Source organism: Musca autumnalis, unplaced genomic scaffold (assembly GCF_047663935.1).
Source record: "Musca autumnalis isolate F117 unplaced genomic scaffold, ASM4766393v1 scaffold_4, whole genome shotgun sequence".
Taxonomy (NCBI): Eukaryota; Metazoa; Arthropoda; class Insecta; order Diptera; family Muscidae; genus Musca; species Musca autumnalis.
Window position 1 is genome coordinate 239,290,595 of NW_027411977.1, and position 21,111 is coordinate 239,311,705.

General features: G+C 31.7%; 1 protein-coding gene across 2 annotated transcripts in view; it reads left to right on the forward strand.

The window, feature by feature from the left end:
• Eip75B (Ecdysone-induced protein 75B) overlaps positions 1-21,111 on the forward strand; it is a 406,555-nt gene that overhangs the window by 265,915 nt on the left and 119,529 nt on the right. For both annotated transcript variants that reach the window (XM_073986170.1, XM_073986171.1), the window contains exon 3: positions 3,323-3,411. In XM_073986170.1, the coding sequence (XP_073842271.1) occupies positions 3,323-3,411 (89 nt within the window). The remainder of the gene's footprint in view (positions 1-3,322; positions 3,412-21,111) is intronic.

A 21,111-nucleotide genomic window follows, 5' to 3' on the forward strand; every position in this document is an offset into this window, starting at 1 on the left:
AGAGACCTCTACTGTACACTAGATGACCTCTAGTGTCGTCTACTATCGAGTAGATGTCCTCTAGGGATCTCTACCGTAGAGTAGATGACCTCTAGCGACCTATAATGTAGAGTAGATGACCTCTAGAGACCTCTACTGTAAAGTAAATGACCTCTAGGGACTTCTACTGTAGAGTAGATGACATCTAGAGACCTCTACTGTAGAGTAGATGACCTCTAGGGACCTCTACTGTAGAGTAAATAACTTATAGGGACCTCTACTGTAGAGTAGACGACCTCTGGCGACCTCTACTCTAGAGTAAATTATCTCTAGGGTCGTCTACTGCCGGGTAGATGACCTCTAGGGACCTCTACTGTAGACTAGATGACCTCTAGAGACCTCTACTATAGAGTAGATGAACTCTAGGGACCTCTACTGTAGACTAGATGATCTCTAGCGACCTCTACTGTAGAGTAGATGACCTCTGGGGACCTCTAATGTAAAGTAAATGACCTCTAGGGACATCTACTCTAAAGTAAATTGTCTCTAGGGTCGTCTACTGCCGAGTAAATGGCCTCTAGGGGCCTCTACTGTAGAGTAGATGACCTCTAGAGACCTCTACTATAGAGTAGATGACATCTAGGGACTTCTACTGTGGAGTAAATTATCTCTAGGGTCGTTTACTGCCGAGTAAATGGCCTCTAGGGACCTCTACTGTAGAGTAGATGACTTCTAGAGACCTCTACTATATAGTAGACGACCTCTAGGGATCTCTACTGTAGAGTAGATGACCTCTAGCGACCTCAAATGTAGAGTAGATGACCTCTAGAGACCTGTACTGTAAAGTAAATGACCTCTAGGGACTTCTACTGTAGAGTAGATGACCTTTAGAGACCTCTACTATAGAGTAGATGGCCTCTAGGGACCTCTGCTGTAGAGTAGATGACCTCTAGGGACCTCTACTGTAGAGTAGATGATCACTAGCGACCTCTACTGTAGAGTAGATAACCTCTAGGGACCTCTACTGTAGTGTAGATGATCTCTAGCGACCTCTACTGTAGAGTAGATGACCTCTGGGGACCTCTACTGCAAAGTAAATGACCTCTAGGGACATCTACTCTAGAGTAAATTATCTCTAAGGTCGTCTACTGCCGAGTAAATGGCCTCTAGGGACCTCTACTGTAGAGTAGATGACCTCTAGAGACCTCTACTATAGAGTAGATGACCTCTAGGGACTTCTACTGTGGAGTAAATTATCTCTAGGGTCGTCTACTGCCGAGTAAATGGCCTCTAGGGACCTCTACTGTAGAGTAAATTATCTCTAGGGTCGTCTACTGCCGAGTAAATGGCCTCTAGGGACCTCTACTGTAGAGTAGATGACCTCTAGAGACCTCTGCTATAGAGTAGATGTCCTCTAGGGACCTCTACTGTAGAGTAGATGACCTCTAGCGACCTCTAATGTAGAGTAGATGACCTCTAGAGACCTCTACTGTAAAGTAAATGACCTCTAGGGACTTCTACTGTAGAGTAGATGACCCCAGAGACCTCTACTATAGAGTAGATGATCTCTAGCGACCTCTACTATAGAGTAGATGACCTCTGGGGACCTCTACTGTAGAGTAGATGACCTCTAGGGACATCTATTCTAGAGTAAATTATCTCTAGGATCGTCTACTGCCGAGTAAATGGCCTCTAGGGACCTCTACTATAAAGTAGATGACCTATAGGGATATCTACTGTAGAGTAGATAACCTCTAGCGACTTCTAATGTAGAGTAGATGACCTCTAGAGACCTCTACTGTAAAGTAAATGACCTCTAGGGACTTCTACTGTAGAGTAGATGGCCTCTAGAGACCTCTACTATCGAGTAGATGACCTCTAAGGTCGTCCACTATTGAATAGATGACATGTAGAGACCTCTAATGTAGAGTTGATGACCTTTAATGTAAAGTATATGACATCTAGGGACCTCTTATGTAGAATAAATGGTCTCTAGGGGCGTCTACTATCGTGTATATGACCTCTGTGGGCCTCTACTATCGTGTAGATGACCTCTAGGGACCTCCAAAGTAGCTTAGATGGCCCTATGGGTCGTCTACTATCGAGTAGACGACCTCTAGGGACCTCTACTATTGAGTAGATTACCTCTAGGGTCGTCTACTCTCGAGTAGATTACCTCTATGGTCGTCTACTATCCAGTAGATTATTAAGTAAGTGCCTCAATTTGAAACTTTTCCTTGAAAAAAAACTTTCTTCTTTATGCCTAACGTTCCTTTTATACCCAAAAAATCTTCATTTACCCCATATAGCCGTAGAATGCCGTTGCGGAATTCCTTGAATGCATTTTCATTTTATCTGCCTCTCGCTCCATAAATCTCTAGAACTTTCTCCCTTAATCTCCACCACCAGCAATAATTCTTTATCTCCCACCAATTTCTTTGGCGTAGTTTTTGAAGGCCATCCAATCTCTGCGTTGTGGTTGGTGATAACACATAAACCTAGATATTTTGGATTATTTATGCCGGCAGCGGCGGCGTTTTTTATTATTATTAACATAATTATTTAAAAGAAGAAATTTCAAGTTCAAACATCCAACAACAACTTTCTTTCTTTCTTTGTTTTGCTCTTGAATGTGCCACACAAACACATGCCATAACCACAAATACAGATCTAAAATTAGAACTGTGAGCAGAGAAAAAAGAGAAAGAAGTTTGTTTACACTGCGAGGAGAAAGTCTTTCTCCGAAAGATCTTAACTGAACCCAGAACTCTCTCTCTCTATCTCTCAGACAAACAGAACTTGTCTCAACCAGTTTTCATGATCGTTACTTAATTTTATGTTTTGTTTTTCTTTGTGTGGGTATTTCCTTTATTGAAAAAAAAAACAAACATTTCTTTCTTTCTTTCGAATTATGCTTTGGACTTTCTTCGTGTGTAGAAAAACGAGTTTTCTTTGTTTTGTATTTTTTTATGAATGAAATTACCTTGGGAGAAAGTTATGTAATCTCCTCGCCACTACAAGTCATGCATGTTAATGTTGTGTGTGTGGAGATTCTTTCTTTCTTTCTTGTTTATGTTTTAAGACTTTCTTCGTTGTGCGTGCGTGCAAGGTCGCCATGAATTTGTTTTTGTTTCTGCTTTGTTTAGAGAAATGTGAGGGTAGTCTTCCTTCAATATCGTGAAGAAATTGAAAGTATTACGTGTTCGGAAAGTAAAAGTCAGGGAGGTGGGGGGGGGCGATTTTTATGATCTTTCAACGGGATTTTTTTCTAAATATTTAGAATATTTTTGTTGAAAAAATTTCTAATATTGTTTATTTTTGTTTGTTTTTCGTTTGCTTACAGAATTTGATGGCACCACAGTTTTGTGCCGTGTTTGCGGTGATAAGGCCTCCGGCTTTCATTATGGCGTTCATTCGTGTGAAGGTTGCAAGGTAAGTGATAAAAAATATTTGTTATTAAATTGAAAATAATTACACTGGGTTGCAAAATTATGGCCCAGGAATAGAAAAAAGGTGGAGATAAATTATATATACAATATTTTTTTATTTACAAATTTATTTCATTGAATTAAAAATTTAAAAACTTATAGGTATAAAATTATTTTAATATTAAATTTATTTTAAGGAAATTAAAAATAGGACAAAATAAATAAAATAAAATGAATTAAAAAATAATAAAAATAAAAATTTACATTTACATTTTTTATCAATAAAAAAATAATTCATAAAATAAACTTTATTTTTTAAAAGCGACAAAACTACACTAGGGTGCAACATTATTTTATAAATAGACAAAATTACACTGGTGTGCAAAATTATGGCCCAGGAATAAATAGGTGGAAAAATTACTTCTATAAAAAATATTTTAATATTAAATGTATTTTAAGAAAAATAAAAAATATAACAAGAAAATAAACCAAAAATAAGTAGAAAATAAATTAAAAACAAAAAATAAAATACATTAAATTGGAACAAAATAAATCATTAACTTAATAAAAAATACAATAAATTAAAAAATAATTTAAAAATAAAATAATTTAAAAAATATAAAAAATAACTATTTAAATTTTTTATCAATAAAGCATAATTCATAAAATAAACATTATTTTTTAAATCGACAAAAATACACTACGGTGCAACATTATTTTATAAATAGACAGAATTACACTGGGGTGCAAATTCGAATCACTGATTTTTGCCATTTTTTTGGTTTTGTAAAATGGCAATATTTTTTTCTGAGTGTAACCAAGAATACAATGCAAATAAATGGAGATAATCAATTTTGCCAATTACTATATGCACATAGTTGATTATTTCCTGTTTTGCCCAAAAAGAAATCATTCAGAATGTTCTCTGAAAACTTTTACTTACCCCCCTCCACACCTTGTAGAACCAAAAAAGAAACACAGTTCGTTAAGAAAATTTTGAATTTTTGAGCTTTTTAAACAAAACTAAAGCTTTTAGCGTGAAAAATTGAAAATTTCCCTTTTGGGAAATTTTAGGGAAATTTTCGTTTTCGGTTGATATTGACATTTCGATGATAAATAAAATTTTCCCTTTAAGGGAAATTATGTTTTTATCATATTTTAATTTTTTTTTTTTGGTTCTGTAAACTGTCAATAGTTTTTTTTTGAGTGTAAATAGGAAACCAATACAAATACATAGAGATAATCAAATATGCCAATTACTATATAAAAATTTTTGATTATTTCCTTTTTGCCGAAAAGAAATCATTCAGAAGTTTCGCTGAAAACTTCCAAGTTCCCCCCTCTCCATACCCCCTTTGAAAAAAGGTCAATACATTTATTGAAGGCCACTTTTGGCAGGAACAAACACGATCAACAACAACAACCACAACTACAGGCTACCAACCACAACAATAATACAGAGCTAAATCAAAACAATGGTAAAACATTATTTTGATACGCACACAAGGAAACCATGTTTTCCAAAAAATTCACAGAGACAAAATGAGAGGCAACAACAACGCACTCAACGCTGCGATCATACGCACTTTCATCACCTTTTATGTCGTTAAAAAAACAATAGACACTGTTGCGTTTAATTGAAATAATCACCTCTAAGCTCATAATTTTTTTCACCGAGTGGCTAAATCCCCTTTTTGGCCTTGGGTAATAAAACTCTAAACGTTGAACATGCCAGTACATGTTTTGTTGCTTTTGTTGTAGTTATTATTCACTTAACCTTGAACTTTAAATGCTCGCAATATAAACCACGCACATATGGCGGCTTTGGGTTTTGAAATCCTCACTAAAAAAAACTAGGGTGGTTTCATTTTTTGAGTAGAGGTCTACACAGACAAACACTTGCAGTAATCAATTAAGCTGTTGAGTTCACATTTCGAAAGGGTTCTTCTGCAATGAGGAACAAAAAGTCCCTGAACCTAATATAGAATGTCGTTGAATTGTGATGACGCAGTTAAGAATGAAATCAATGCCAAGCATTGCGAAATTTATACGTTACGAGGAAGGAGTAGGGAATAAAAAACCATACAGAACTAGAACATGGGAGAGCTGCTGTTGATGATCAAAAGGCAAAAAAAGGGAAATTGTTGTGTATGGATGATGGTGATTTTAACCTAAATCAAGGACGTCATTGAGACGACACAACACACATTACTCACACACAACAAAGGGAGTGGCATAGCCTCACAAAGGAGCTTGAGAGACATGTCTGCTTTCATACAAAAACAAAACCAATACAAAGTATAACACAATCACGATCCATGATGAGGAAGATCACCATGAGGATGTTGTTGTTGTTGCTGTTATTCTTGTTGTTGTTGTGACTGAAGTATAAATATAAAAACAAAGTCCTCCCATTCGTTTAATGTGTATAAAAATATATAAGGGAATAGGGCAAACTACTTTTTCAAGGTTGTCCAGACAGCCAGAATAAAAGCGTCTCTCATATGATGATTGTTGTTGTTGTTGGTTGTTGGCTGCTGCCACATATCATCGGGTAGTGATCAACAGCAGCATGATGGAAGTCATAGTCGTTCCTTGTTCGTATGGTTGTATGTATCCATGTGAGACAAAAGTTAAAAATACTCTGGAAGAGAACCTTTTCATCATGTTGTTCTGTTTTGGATGATGATGATGATGCAAAGACCGACCAACGACCACTACAATGAATCAGTTTTATGGTGTGTACCTTCTTGGCATGAGCCTTGTCTTATTGTTTAAAGTTAACCTTTGCAAAAGGCATTGAACTTGATATAAAGTTTTCAATGTCAAAATGTTTTTCTATATAAAAAAAAATCGTTGACAAATAGGCATTTTTTGGTGCGAAAAAAATAAAGAAAAAATTTTCATAAAATTTAAAAGTTGATAAAAATAAATAAAGAAAATAATTTTTTAAGAAAAATGTCGAAATTTAAAACTTTTGTCTCACTTTAACATAAAATCTTGCAAATTTTCGATTCAAAACAAAAATTTCCCCAAAATGTCCCAAAAGGGAAATTTGTATTTTTTCACTATTTTTGGTTTAGTATTTCTTTTAAAACCCAAAAATGCAAAAATTTTTGGAAAATTTCATAAAAAATATCCCTTTAAGGGAAATTTCTAATTTATGGCCAAAATTGAAAAGTTGTATCTTATTTGAATGTAAAATCTTGTAATCTATTGATTTCCATTAAAAACAAAAATTTCCTCAAAATTTCCCAAAAAGGGAAATTTGTATTTTTTCACTTTATTCAATTTAGTTTTTCTTTTAAAACCCAAAAATGCAAAAAAATTGGAAATATTCATAAAAACAAAAATTTCCCTTTAAGGGAAATTTCTAATTTGTGGCTGAAATTTAACATTTACTTTTATGTTAATATAAAATCTTGTAAACAAAATTTTTCCGAAAAATGTACAAGGTTTTACATAAAACTAAAACTCAATTTTTGCCATAAATTAGAAATTTCCCTTAAAGGGAAGTTTTTATTTTTAGGAATTTCAAATAAAAATTTCCCTTTAATGGAAATTTCTAATTGATGGCCAAATTTGAAAAGTTTTCTTTTATTTGTATGTAAAAACATGTATATGATTGATTTGCATTGAAAAAAAAAAACAATTCCTCAAAATTTCCCAAAAGGGACATTTTAATTTTTTCATTCCATCAAGTTTAGGTTTTCTTCTAATATCTAAAATTGCAAGAATTTCGAAAAAAAATCCGAAATCCAAAAACTGATTTTATTTTTCATTTCAATCAAGAATGGAAGAATTTTTGAAACATTTCATAAACAATTTTCTTCAAGATTTTTCTGGGAAAAGTAATTTTCGACAAAACTTCCTTAGATTTTCTTGAATATAATAGTAGAAGATATTCTTAAAAAGACTCTAAAATAATAATAATTATTAATAATAGTAATTAATATTTTTTAATCATTCCAAACAAAAATTTTCCTAAAAAAAATTTCTAATTTTGACCAAAAAACGCTTTAATTATCGAAAGATTTTTTCTCCACACTTCTCTGTGCCATATTCTCTTTCAAACCCTTCTTACAATTTTACAAAAGCAAAAATCCATTAATTTTATTTATTATTCCATTTTTGCCACTTCTCTCAATACAATGTTTTTACTTCCTAGTTCTCTTTTTTTAATTAAAATTTTGTGGCGTACGTGATTTTTTCTATTTTTTTGTGGTTATTTTTCAACAATTTTTTAAAGGTTTTTTAAACCCCCCAATAGTAATGCCTTCATATTACCTTAGCTTTAATACGAATTTATTCTCCCTATGAGAGGGAGATTGTGCGTGTGTGTGTTTTAAAATGAAACTCCAATTCATTGTTTTTCTGTTTTTGTTATCCATCCATGACTATTAAAAATTTTGTTCTGATTGTTATGTTTTTATTTTGTTTTATTTTTTGCCTTTGTTATTCTTCTTTTTTCGCCTTCTTTATTTATGTTTTTATTTTATTATGTTTTCACGAAGATAAAACAAAGAAAAAACGAACAAAAACAAAAAACAGCATAAGCAGCAGCATACATACATTCATAGTTAACATACCATCATTATCATCATCATGCCATACCATGCCCATACCATGCTGTTTATGCTCAACATCGGCAGCAGCAGCAATAACAACAACACCACACACAGCATTGGCTTGGTAATTGACCAGAGACACGGTGTGAATGAACTCGTTCAATGTCAACGCGTAGTAGTACTGTATTTGTTGTTGTTATTATTACGACAAATACACAACTCGTCGTCATATAGTGAGCGAGAGTTGTTGTTCTTGTTTTGCCCCGATGTGTTACGACGACGACTGACTCTCCCCATGTATAATGGGGCTCCAAATGCTTGGAGAGCTGTTTTTCGTAAAACATAAAACTCATTGTGAGAGAATATTTTTGGGGAAACTCAGAGTGTTTTATTTGTTGTTTTGTTAAACAGAACTCTGGTTGTGGGGCAAAAATTCTCATTGCTCTCCTATATGAGACATATGGGCCAATTCAATTTTACTTCCTTCTTTTTATATTGTGTGGTGCTGAGTATATAGTTGGGGGCTTCTATGGGGTTTTTATTTTTATGGGAGTATGTGAGTTGTTGTAGTTGTTGTTTGTAGAGCAGATTAATGGTTGTGCTAGGCTAGAATTTATGTGGGCAAAATAATACGCGGGTTTTTATTTGAATTTTAAATGATTTTCTTGGGAAATGCGCTAAAAATAAATAAAAATTAATATTTTATTTATTTATTAATATTTAAATAAATAAATTTAATTTATTTGGAATTTGAAAAAAGGATTTTTTTAAAAACAAAAAATTATCCATCATTTTTTTTATTATAATAACATAAAAAATTAAATACAATTAAAATAAACAAAAAAAAAACTTAAATTATATTATCAATATAAAATAAAAATAGTATTTTTTTTTGGAAAATGGAAGTAGTAATTTCAATATGAGAGAAGAATAAAAAATTATAAAGAAAATAATAAAAGTAATAAAAAATAAAATACATATATTTAAAATAAAAAATTAGAAAATCAAAATTTTAAGAAGGTGTAAAATAAGATTTCAAGTGAAATTATTTGAAATTATAGAAAATGAAGAAAAATATAATTTTTTTCTAATTTAATATTTAAAAAAAAAATAAATATATATTTTTTCTAATTTAATATTTTTTTTAAATTTTTCAAAAAAAAAAAATAAGAACAATATATATTTTTCTTCCTTTTTTTAAATTTCAAATAATTTCATTTGAAATCTTATTTTATACCTTTTTAAAATTTTGATTTTCTAATTTTTAATTTTAAATATACTTATTTTATTTTTTATTACATTTATAATTTTCTTTATGATTTTGTATTCTTCTCCCATATTAAAATTACTATTTTTATTTTATCAAAAATATACTATTTTTTATTTTATATTGAAAATTTCAGTTTTTTGTTTATTTTAATTGTATTTATTTTTTTTAAATTATAATAATAACAAAATTATTATTTTTAAAAAATACTTTTTTTTAATTCCAATTAAATTAAATTAATTTATTTATTATAAATAACGAAAATATTTATATATATATATATATAAAATTAAATTTATATTTTGAATATTTGGAATAAAATAGACAAATAAATAAAAAGTAATAAATAATTTAAAAATTATTAAAAAAAATTAAATAAAAATTTTAATTAGAAAATTCAAAGTTTAAATTAAAAATAAAAATTTATATATTAACATTTATTATAAAATTATTTTATTCATTGTTGTCTTAGGACGAAAAAAAAATTATTAAAAAATATTTTAAATTAGTAAAAAGTAATATTTTTATTTATTATTTTAATTTTATTTTTATTATTTTAATATTAATTTTGAAAATTTAAAAATATAAATAATAAGAAATTAGAAAAAAGAAATATTTAAAATAATAAATTAAAAAAAAAAAAATACAAACTCATATTAAATTACCGAAAATAAAGAAAAAATATAAATAAAAATAATATTTTGAATGTCTGGAAAATAGAAAAACAAAAAAGTAATAAATAAATAAATAAATAAATAAATAAATAAATAAATAAATAAATAAATAAATAAATAAATAAATAAATAAATAAATAAATAAATAAATAAATAAATAAATAAATAAATAAATAAATAAATAAATAAATAAATAAATAAATAAATAAATAAATAAATAAATAAATAAATAAATAAATAAATAAATAAATAAATAAATAAATAAATAAATAAATAAATAAATAAATAAATAAATAAATAAATAAATAAATAAATAAATAAATAAATAAATAAATAAATAAATAATTTAGAAAAATATATATTTTTCTTAATTTTTTTACAATTTCAAATAATTTCATAAGAAATCTTATTTTATACCTTCTTAAAATTTTGATTTTCTAATTTTTTATTTTAAATATTCTTATTTTAGTTTTTATTACTTTTATAATTTTCTTTATAATTTTGTATTCTTCTCCCATTTATTATTTATTATTATTTTTAAATTTTTTTTAAATACTTTTTTTAATTCCAATTAAATTAATGAAAAATTAGAAATAAAAGTAAAAATAATATATTGAATGCCTGAAAAATAGACAAATAATAGGACAAAAAAATAATAAAAAAATATTTTAAATTAATAAAAAAATATTAATTTTGAAACTTTGAAAATATAAAAAATAAGAAATAATAAATAATAAATTAAAAAAATACGAAAATCATATTAAATTACCCAAAATAAAGAAAAATTAGAAATAAAATTAAAACTAATATTTTGAATGACTAGAAAAATAGACAAACAAAAAAGTAATAAATTAAAAATATAAAAAAATAAAATTTTTTTTTTTTATAAAAAATATTTCAAATAAAAAAATTATAAAATTAAAAAAATTAAAAGAATTTTTTTAAATTAAAATAATAAATTTGAAAATTACATTTTTTCAAAATAACATTAAATAAAATAAAATTATTTTATGAAATTTTGCCTGTTAGGGCGAAGATAATTTTTAATGATTTTTTTATTAATTTTCTCGTTATTTTTAATGATTTTTTTATTATTTTAATTTAAAATTTTAAACTAAAAAATAAAAAAAAATATTTTGAATAGTACTTAGAAAAATAGACAAATAGTATATATAAAAAAGTAATAAATAAATTAAATTTGAAATAAAAAATATTTTAAACCATAAATTAGAAAATTATACAATTTTGACAATTAAAAAATATAAACCCACATTTACATAAAAAATATTCCAAATAAATAAAAATATATTTCAAATAATATATGAGAAAATTATACAATTTTCACAGTTAAAAATATAAAACAGCATTTGAAAAAAAATATTTCAAATAAATAAATTAGAAAATAAAAAGATTTGAATTAAAAATTGGTAAATTAAAATTGAAAGTAACATTTAAAATGTTTTTTTTTTGTTTTTTTTTTTTTTTGTTAGTTAAATAAAAATAAATTTGAAAAATTCAACAAAATAAAAATAGATTTGAAAAATTCAAAAATTATATTTTGAATATCTAGAAAAAATGAACAAAAAACTATTTCCAATTTATATTAAATTTTTTTAAATTAAAATTGAAAATAACCTTTAAAATATTTTTTTTAATTAAATAAAAATAAATTAGAAAAATTCAAAAATTATATTTTGAATATCTAGAGAAAAAATGGACAAAAAACTGTTTCCAACCCATATTGACGGTGGTGCAAGGGAAAAACTCTTCCATATCTATGATTACAATCCGATTCTATCGTAGCTCAAGTAACCCACGTTATTTACGAGTTTTATATGGCTTGAAATTAAAAATATCCCTGATATTATTGTCTTTAAAATTTGAATTTTCCTCAAAGTTTCTCAAAAGAGATATTTTTCTTTATTCATTTCTAACCGTTTAAGATTTTTTTTTTAAATCTTAAAGTGAAAGAAATTCTTAAAAATTCTCAAAAACAAAAGAGAATTTAGCCAAGTTCATAGGGAATAGTTAAAATACCAATGAAGGATATGAAGTTGTCTTCGAGGAGTTTCAAAATCGTGATCTGTTAGCCATTACGCCCCGTGGCAGACAGTCAAATTACAAATTTTAATTTATTTTTTAATACTTTTGATATTTTCTTTAAAAAGTTCTTTTTGCAATCGTAAAATAAAATACCATAGATATTTTGCTATTTTACAACTCTCCTTACAAAAAAAAAATCACACAAACACACATAGTTAGTACCACTAAGTATGTATGTCAAGCAGTGTGCTGGTCTTCCTCAGCGACAGCAGCAAAAGGTGAATGACCGAAAATGCACTTGAAACTCAAGTGAATGTGAATACAAAAAATGGTTGAACAACAACATCTAGTTACTCTCTTTTGCAGCATGGCAAGCAAATGCACTTTTAAGGGATGACAGTGTTGTACAACACACTTTCCCATTGCCCATCATTCCAGCCAGCCAGTTATCTGTCATTCCCCCATTAGAAGAAAATTCCACAAGAAAAGAGGGAGTTTTTTGCGCCCAGAGAGATAAAAATAGCTAGTGTTCCAGCAGCACAATGATGGTGGTGTGGTAGTCTGTATGCCTGTCAGCCTGTTTGCCAGCCTTAGTGAGGGAGTTCATTGCACTTTGCAATTTGGGTCAACAACCTCTGCCATGCTCTATTTAGGTTAAGACCAGGCGACAGGGATGAAGACAACTATTGCCTGCCTACTTGCATACTTTTGCATAAGCATAAGCTAGTACAACCGTACAACCACAAAAAGAGGAAAGAAAACATAAAAGCGAAATTCATAACACGAACGACGCGCCGACCACAACAATGAGATACAAAAATCAGGGGTGCCAAGTTGGTGGTTTTCCCGCTACTTGTGGTGATTTTTGACGTACAAAAACCACTGTTTTATCAGGAATATCAACTGTCTTAAGGGAAAAATCGCTACAGACCTATGGTGCGTATGTGGCTGTAGCGATTTTTACCTCGGAACAGTTGGCATCCCTGTCAAAAATATCTCATTAACAACTAAAAATTTAGAGAGAACCTAAGATACTCAGAGCAAAAGTATCTGTCAGATAACCACCAACCATCCGCCAGATACATTGTTGTATTGAAGATTCATTTTTGTAGAAATTTCCATAGCCTACTTTTGGGTGCTACCGAAAAACATGGTAGCTTGTTATCATTCATAAGGCCTAAAAGTATGCTTTGAAATTGCTTATATTTTTAATTTTTATTTTAATAGCCATAAATTATGACTGGTTGTTTTATGAAAAGCTTTTCATTTTTTATACCCTACACCACTATGTGGTAAGGGGTATTATGTGTTAGTGCATTTGTATGTAACATACAAAAGGAAGCGAGATAGACCCATAGTTCCTTCTAGGGATATACATAGAATCACTTTCTGAGTCGATTTATGCATGTCCGTCCGTCCGTCCGTCCGTCCGTCCGTCCGTCCGTCCGTCCGTTCGCAACGTACAGGTCGCATTTGTTGACCGATTTCGCTGAAAATTGGGGAATACCATTTTTTTAGCCGTCGGAAGATCAAGTTCGAAGATGGGATATATCGGTCCACGTTTTGGTATAGCCCCCATATAACGGTACCCCCCGATTTACGGTATTTTGACGTTTTCAGCTACATTTTCAAACCGATTTGGCTATAATTTGACATTTAGTGTTCTTAAGTATCAGTAAACATATATAACAAAACTTGTGGACATAGCTCCACGTTTAGGTATAGCCCCCATATAACGGTACCCCCTGATTTGCGGTATTTTGACGTTTTTAGCTAAATTTTCAGACCGATTTAGCTATAACTTGACATTTAGGGTTCTTATGTATCAATAAACTTATACAACAAAAGTTGTGGACATAGGTCCACGTTTTGGTATAGCCCCCATATAACGGTACCCCCCAATTTACGGTATTTTGACGTTTTTAGCTACATTTTCAGACCGATGTATGTATAAATTTAACATTTAGGGTTCTTAAGTGTCAATAAACATATATAACAAAACTTGTGGACATAGGTCCACGTTTTGGTATAGCCCCCATATAACGGTACCCCCCGATTTGCGGTATTTTGACGTTTTTAGCTACATTTTCAGACCGATTTAGCTATAACTTGACATTTAGGGTTCTTATGTATCAATAAACTTATATAACAAAAGTTGTGGACATAGGTCCCCGTTTTGGTATAGCCCCCATATAACGGTGCCCCCCGATTTACGGTGTTTTGATGTTTTTAGCTATATTTTCAGACCGATATAGCTATAATTTGACATTTAGGGTTCTTAAGTGTCAATAAACTTATATAACAAAAGTTGTGGACATAGGTCCACTTTTTGGTATAGCCCCCATATAACGGTACCCTCCGATTTGCGGTATTTTGACGTTTTTAGCTACATTTTCAGACCGATGTAGCTATAATTTAACATTTACGGTTCTTAAGTGTCAATAAACTTATATAACAAAAGTTGTGGACATAGGTCCCCGTTTTGGTATAGCCCCCATATAACGTGGCCCCCCGATTTACGGTGTTTTGCTGTTTCTAGCTACATTTTCAGACCGATATAGCTATAAGTTGACATTTAGGGTTCTTGAGTGTCAATAAACTTATATAACAAAAGTTGTGGACATAGGTCCACGTTTTGGTATAGCCCCCATATAACGGTACCCTCCGATTTGCGGTATTTTGACGTTTTTAGCTACATTTTCAGACCGATGTAGCTATAATTTTACATTTAGGGTTCTTAAGTGTCAATAAACATATATAACAAAACTTGTGGACATAGGTCCACGTTTTGGTATAGCCCCCGTATAACGGTACCCCCTGATTTGCGGTATTTTGACGCTTTTAGCTACATTTTCAGACCGATTTAGCTATAACTTGACATTTAGGGTTCTTATGTATCAATAAACTTATATAAGAAAAGTTGTGGACATAGGTCCACGTTTTGGTATAGCCCCTATATAACGGTACCCCCCAATTTTGACGTTTTTAGCTACATTTTCAGACCGATGTGGTCCAAATGTTGGATATCACAATATTCTGTCCAAACTTTGAGTCATATTGGTCCAGTCCTAAAATGATGGTCACAATAACTATTGAAGGTCCGAACTGATTTCTTCGCGACATAGATTATGAATATATTAATCCTCCCGTTTACCTGATTTGTTATTAAATTGAAATTGTTAAGATCTTATTGTGAACAGATTAGTTTTTGTGTACTTGGTCAGGTAAGAAAAGGAATGTACTTCTCATATTATGTTTAAAATACCCAATACATTACATAACAAACGGATTAACAATATATAAATATTAATCCTTGAATTTACCTGATACATGTGATTATTGACGCTTGGATTAGTCCTTAATCCGTTTGTTTACATGTATGTGTTTTGGGTACTTGATCAGGTAAATAATGCTATTATTGACACTTGGATTAGTCCTTAATCCTTTTGTTTACATGCCCGTGTTTTTGGGTATTTGATCAGGTAAATATTTGCTGTACATCTCCAGTTATGTTGAAAATGTACCTGACACACATAATTACCTAACTTATGTGTTTCTGTTCTTAATAGAAAAACGGGTACTCTACAAATATTGGCTATACATTTTGTATATAAATAAATAAATAAGTAATAAATATTTTCAGTTTGATTGTACACTTCAAGTAGTCAACATTTAAATACAAACAAATATACAATTTTATCAGTTAATATAATAATACATTTATTAAATAATATTATATAAAATAATTTTATAATATTATATAAAATAATATTATATAAAATAATATTATATAAAATAATATTATATAAAATAATATTATATAAAATAATATTATATAAAATAATATTATATAAAATAATATTATATAAAATAATATTATATAAAATAATATTATATAAAATAATATTATATAAAATAATATTATATAAAATAATATTATATAAAATAATATTATATAAAGTAATATTATATAAAATAATATTATATAAAATAATATTATATAAAATAATATTATATATAAAATAATATTATATACAACAATTTGGAACGATGCCAAGAACACGCGCCCAAAGTTCTGCCACCCGCCGAAACTTGGCTCAGAGCAGAATGCAAGCACTAAGATCTACTCAGGATCTCCAATCTCGAATGGAAGATAGACAGCGAAATGCAGAAGCACACAGACAAAGCCGACAGGATGACGATGTTCGTACAATGGAGCAGGAAAGAAATACAGAGTTACGTGCAAGAAGACGTCGTAATGTATTGTATCGCACTGAGGAACAGCGAACTAATACCCGGCAGCATTTTGAAAGACGTCAGAATCTGGAATATCGTGCGGAGGAACAGCGAACTAATACTCGGCAGCATTTTGAAAGACGTCAGAATCCAGAAAATCGGGCCCAGGAACAGCGAACGAACACCCAGCAACATGTTGACCGACGTCGGAATACAGAGTATCGCGCTGAAGAACAGCGAGCTAATACCCGGCAACACGTAGCTAGACGTCGGAATCCAGCATATCGGGCTGTGGAGCAGCGAACAAATACCCGGCAACACGCATCTAGACGTCGGAATCCAGCATATCGGGCTGTGGAGCAGCGAACGAACACCCAGCAACATGTTGACCGACGTCGGAATCCAGAGTATCGCGCTGAAGAACAGCGAGCTAATACCCGGCAACACGCTCAAAGACGTCGGAATCCTGAATATCGCGCTGAGGAACAGCGAACAAATACTAGACAACACGTCCAAAGGCGACAGCTTTCGGAGTACAGAGTTTTTGAGCGTTTGCGAAACACTGCAGAACGACAAATAAGAAGAAACATGCAACGCGCTGAACAACATGACCAGAATCGATCGCTAACATCCAGAGTAGAGCGTCATAGAAGAAACCCCAGCAACAGGAGTAGAATTAATATTCTTCAGGCAGAAAGACGCAGAACAAGAAGGAACAATTTAACAAATGAAGAAAGACAGGAAGAATCGGCCCAGATAATCAGTCGTCGCAATGACCTGAGGTTTCAGCGGTACAACGAAACTATCAAACTAGGACCAACAAAGATATGCACCTGCTGCGGAGGGTTGTGGTTTCCCCATCAAGTAGAACTACTGAACAAACAAGGTATGTCAAATCAAAGTTTTATTTCTGAAGTTTTTTATTTATCAGAACGGTTTCCCTCGGACAACGACTTTTACATTTTTTGCAAAACCTGTAGTAGAGCAGTAAAGAACGGAAGAAAACCCAATATATGTTTATCAAACGGCTTAGATTTCCCAGAGATTCCAAGCCCCCTAAAAGATTTAACGGCAGTAGAGGAGCGGCTGGTAACCGCTAGATTACCTTTCATGGTTATTGTTGCTCTTGGGTTTGAAAAACAAAGCGCAATTCGTGGGGCAGTAGTAAATGTGCCCATATCTGTTAATGAAACCATTACCTCCCTTCCGAGACATTTCGATCAAGCACAGGTAATTCAATTGCACCTTAAACGCCGCATGGAATATCAGCATGATTATATGACTGAAACAATCAGACCTGCGAAAGTAATTGAAGCAGCCAGATACCTGATAAATACAGAGCTTTATATCAAACATGGCATTACAATTGATAACGAATGGTTTAATCTTTACAGCTCTTCTGATGTAGTACCTTTCGTTGCCAATCAAGATGACCAAGCGGTTATTCAAGAAATTTTTGATAACCAAACATCTGATGATGGCCCGGCTTCAGACATACCACATGCTGAGCAATATGCCATGGAGAATTTAAATCCAGGTGGACACCAAACTATGTTAGAAAGTAGAGTAGTTGAAAATGTGCCTCATCAGCGAGTTGTCATGGCCCCAGGCGAGGGTCACCGCCCCGTCGATATGATTATAGATTCCGATTCCGAAGAGTTGGCATTTGTTACCATATATTGTGGTCAAAAACGTTGGTGTACGGAAACATATTCCAAAATTATTCGATCTGAACTTCGGCGATATGATAGAAGGTGCTGCAGAATTGATAAAATATTGTATAGCTACAAAAAGCTAGAGCTTTTGTCAATTAAAAGCGCTGTGTCAATCGCTTTGCGAAAGCAGACTCGGTCTCGAAATGTAACAGCAGCTAACGCTTTGGATGATGCATATGTAAATAGCCTTATTCAACATGATGACGGTTACCGCATTCTTAAAGGTATTAGAACGTCTCCAGCTCACTGGGAAGCAGAAAAGAAAAAAGTCGTTGCAATGATTAGACAATTCGGCCTTCCGACGTTCTTTATAACTTTGTCAGCAGCTGAAACCAAATGGTTGGAACTTTTGGTTATCCTATCAAAAACTGTTGACAACGTCGATATTTCTGAAGATGAAGCTTCAAATTTGTCATTTTCTGAAAAGGCTCGATTGATCCGTAATGATGCGGTCACATGCTCTCGCTACTTTGATTTCCGTTTCCGGCAATTGTTTTCCTTATTCAAAATGGACAATGGAGTTTTTGATAATCATTTTGTCGAAAAATATTATTGGAGAGTGGAATTTCAACAACGTGGATCTCCTCACATTCATGGAATGTATTGGCTAAAGGATGCTCCGAAAGTAAATTTTAATGATTCGTCTTCCTTTCCTTCCGTCATAAACTTTATAGACAAATATATTTCCACAAATGGATCTGATGATAGTTTACAGGAATATATTACTTATCAACTGCACAACCACAATCGTTCATGTACGAGAGAGTACCGTGGTGAAAAAATATGTAGATATGGCATGCCCTATCCCCCGATGCCTACAACTGAAATCTTATTGCCACTTCCCGAAAACTTCGAAAATATACAACAATATAAAGCGAACTACGATAAAATTCAAAGTATGCTAAATGCAAATTTGGAATCCCAAATAGTTTCGCAATTAAATAATTTTCCATATTTTCTGGCCCACGATAATATACGTCTAACTTACGACGAATATTTGTTATCCATTCGGTCTTCTTTAAAAAAACCGAAAATATTTTTAAAAAGGAAATTCGAAGACAAAATGGTAAATGCATACAATCCAACAATATTGTCACTGCACCGAGCCAATATGGATATTCAATACATCCTAGATCCATATGCATGTTGTAGTTATATAATCAACTACATTAACAAATCAAATCGAGGAGTATCAAGAATTCTTCGTGATGCTGTTGAAGAAATTAGAACTGGCAATTATTCTGTAAAACAAAAACTGCAGCATATTGCACACAAATTCATTTCAGGTACTGAAATTTCAGCACAAGAGGCCACTTATTGCTGCTTGGGAATGCGTTTATCAGAAAGTAGCAATGCAGAAGTCTATATAAATACTGGCCGTCCTGAGGAGCGAGTTTTTATGCTTAAACCTAGGGAGCAACTTCAAAATTTGCATCCTGATTCCTCGGATATTTATGCTGTTGGTATTTTAGAACATTATGTCCAAAGGCCAGATGAACTGGAAGATTTATGTTTAGCAGACTTCGCGGCTAACTATAAATATTCCAGATCACGCCGAAGCAATGTAAGAGAAGATAACTACGATGAACAAGAAATGGAAGAAGGATCGGAACACACTTTACGCACTTTTCGGCTTAAGGATGATAGTGGCTTCATAAAAGAAAAAATCAAGCCTCACGTGATTCGGTATAGAAGATATAACGTCAATACTCACAGAAGTGACTACTTCAGAGAACTCGTTATGTTATTCAATCCTTGGAGAAATGAGGAAGTTGATTTACTGCAAAATGATAATGAAGCTACTTGCAATGCTCTAAAGGATAGTATTGAGATGAACAGAAAAAAATATGATGTTTTTGAGGATCGAGAACTAGAAAATGTTCTACAGCGGCTAAACGAAGAAGAATTGAGAGATGATATTAACGAAGAAGCTGATAACGCCAATATTGATGATGATTTTAGAGTTCTTGGTGTGCCGGATGTAGATACAAATGTAAATATTTTACGAACGCAGAACGACGGTACAACGGAAGAAATACCTGAACCATCAATACGCGTTATCAAACTCCCTCCTTTGTTATCTGAACCTGATCTCTTGAACATGGTGCGTACGTTAAATGCAAATCAGAAGCTTTACTTAACACATCTTTGCCATAATATAAAATGTGGATCAACGTTTTATGAATTTATAGGTGGAGGTGCCGGTGTCGGTAAAAGCAGATTAATATCGACTATTTATCAATCCGTTAATAGAAGGTTAAATAGCATACCAGGTTCTGATCCTACCTCAATAAAAGTTCTACTGACAGCTCCTACAGGAAAAGCTGCTTTTGGAATTGGTGGTGCCACATTGCATTCAATGTTTTCGCTCCCAGTAAATCAGTCAAGTTCAGAGTTGAGGCCTTTGGGTCCAGATGCCTTAAATGCAATTTATACCAAACTAATGAATTTGAGGTTATTGATTATTGACGAAATTTCAATGGTGGGAGCAAAAATGTTTTCTTATTTGGATGCAAGATTAAAGCAAATTTTCAAAAGTACATCATTTTTTGGTGGTATATCGGTACTTGTGTTTGGTGATTTAAGACAGCTTTCACCTGTTGGCGATAGATGGATATTTGCGGCCCCAACTAATGATCCATACAGTGCAATATATGGGACTACAATGTGGGATAAGTTTAAGTACTTCGAGCTTACTGAAATAATGCGTCAAAGAGGAGATCGTGCATTTGCTGTAGCTTTAAATAATATGGCTTCCGGACAAATGACAAACGATGACATTGCCTTGTTACGTCAGCGCGTTGTATCTCCAATTTCCGTTCCTGATGAAGCCATCCACTTGTTTTGTTCCAATGACGAAGTCAATGTGTACAACACTTTGAAGTTGAATTCGATTCCAACAAACGAAGTAATTTCTAATGCATTTGATGTTGTAAAATCCACTGGATTAACCAATGATAATATGAATAGAATCATGGAATCTATTAAAACATTTAAAGTATCGGAAACTCAAGGATTACCATATCAGCTAATTTTAAAAACAACAGCTAAATATATGGTTACTGTGAATGTTGACACAAGTGACGGATTGGTAAATGGAGCTACAGGTCAACTCATGGAGATCAGTTTCATTGGCACAACCAGTAAACCTTCCACTCTTTGGATAAAATTTCCTCAGGAAAATGTTGGGGTTTTAGCCCG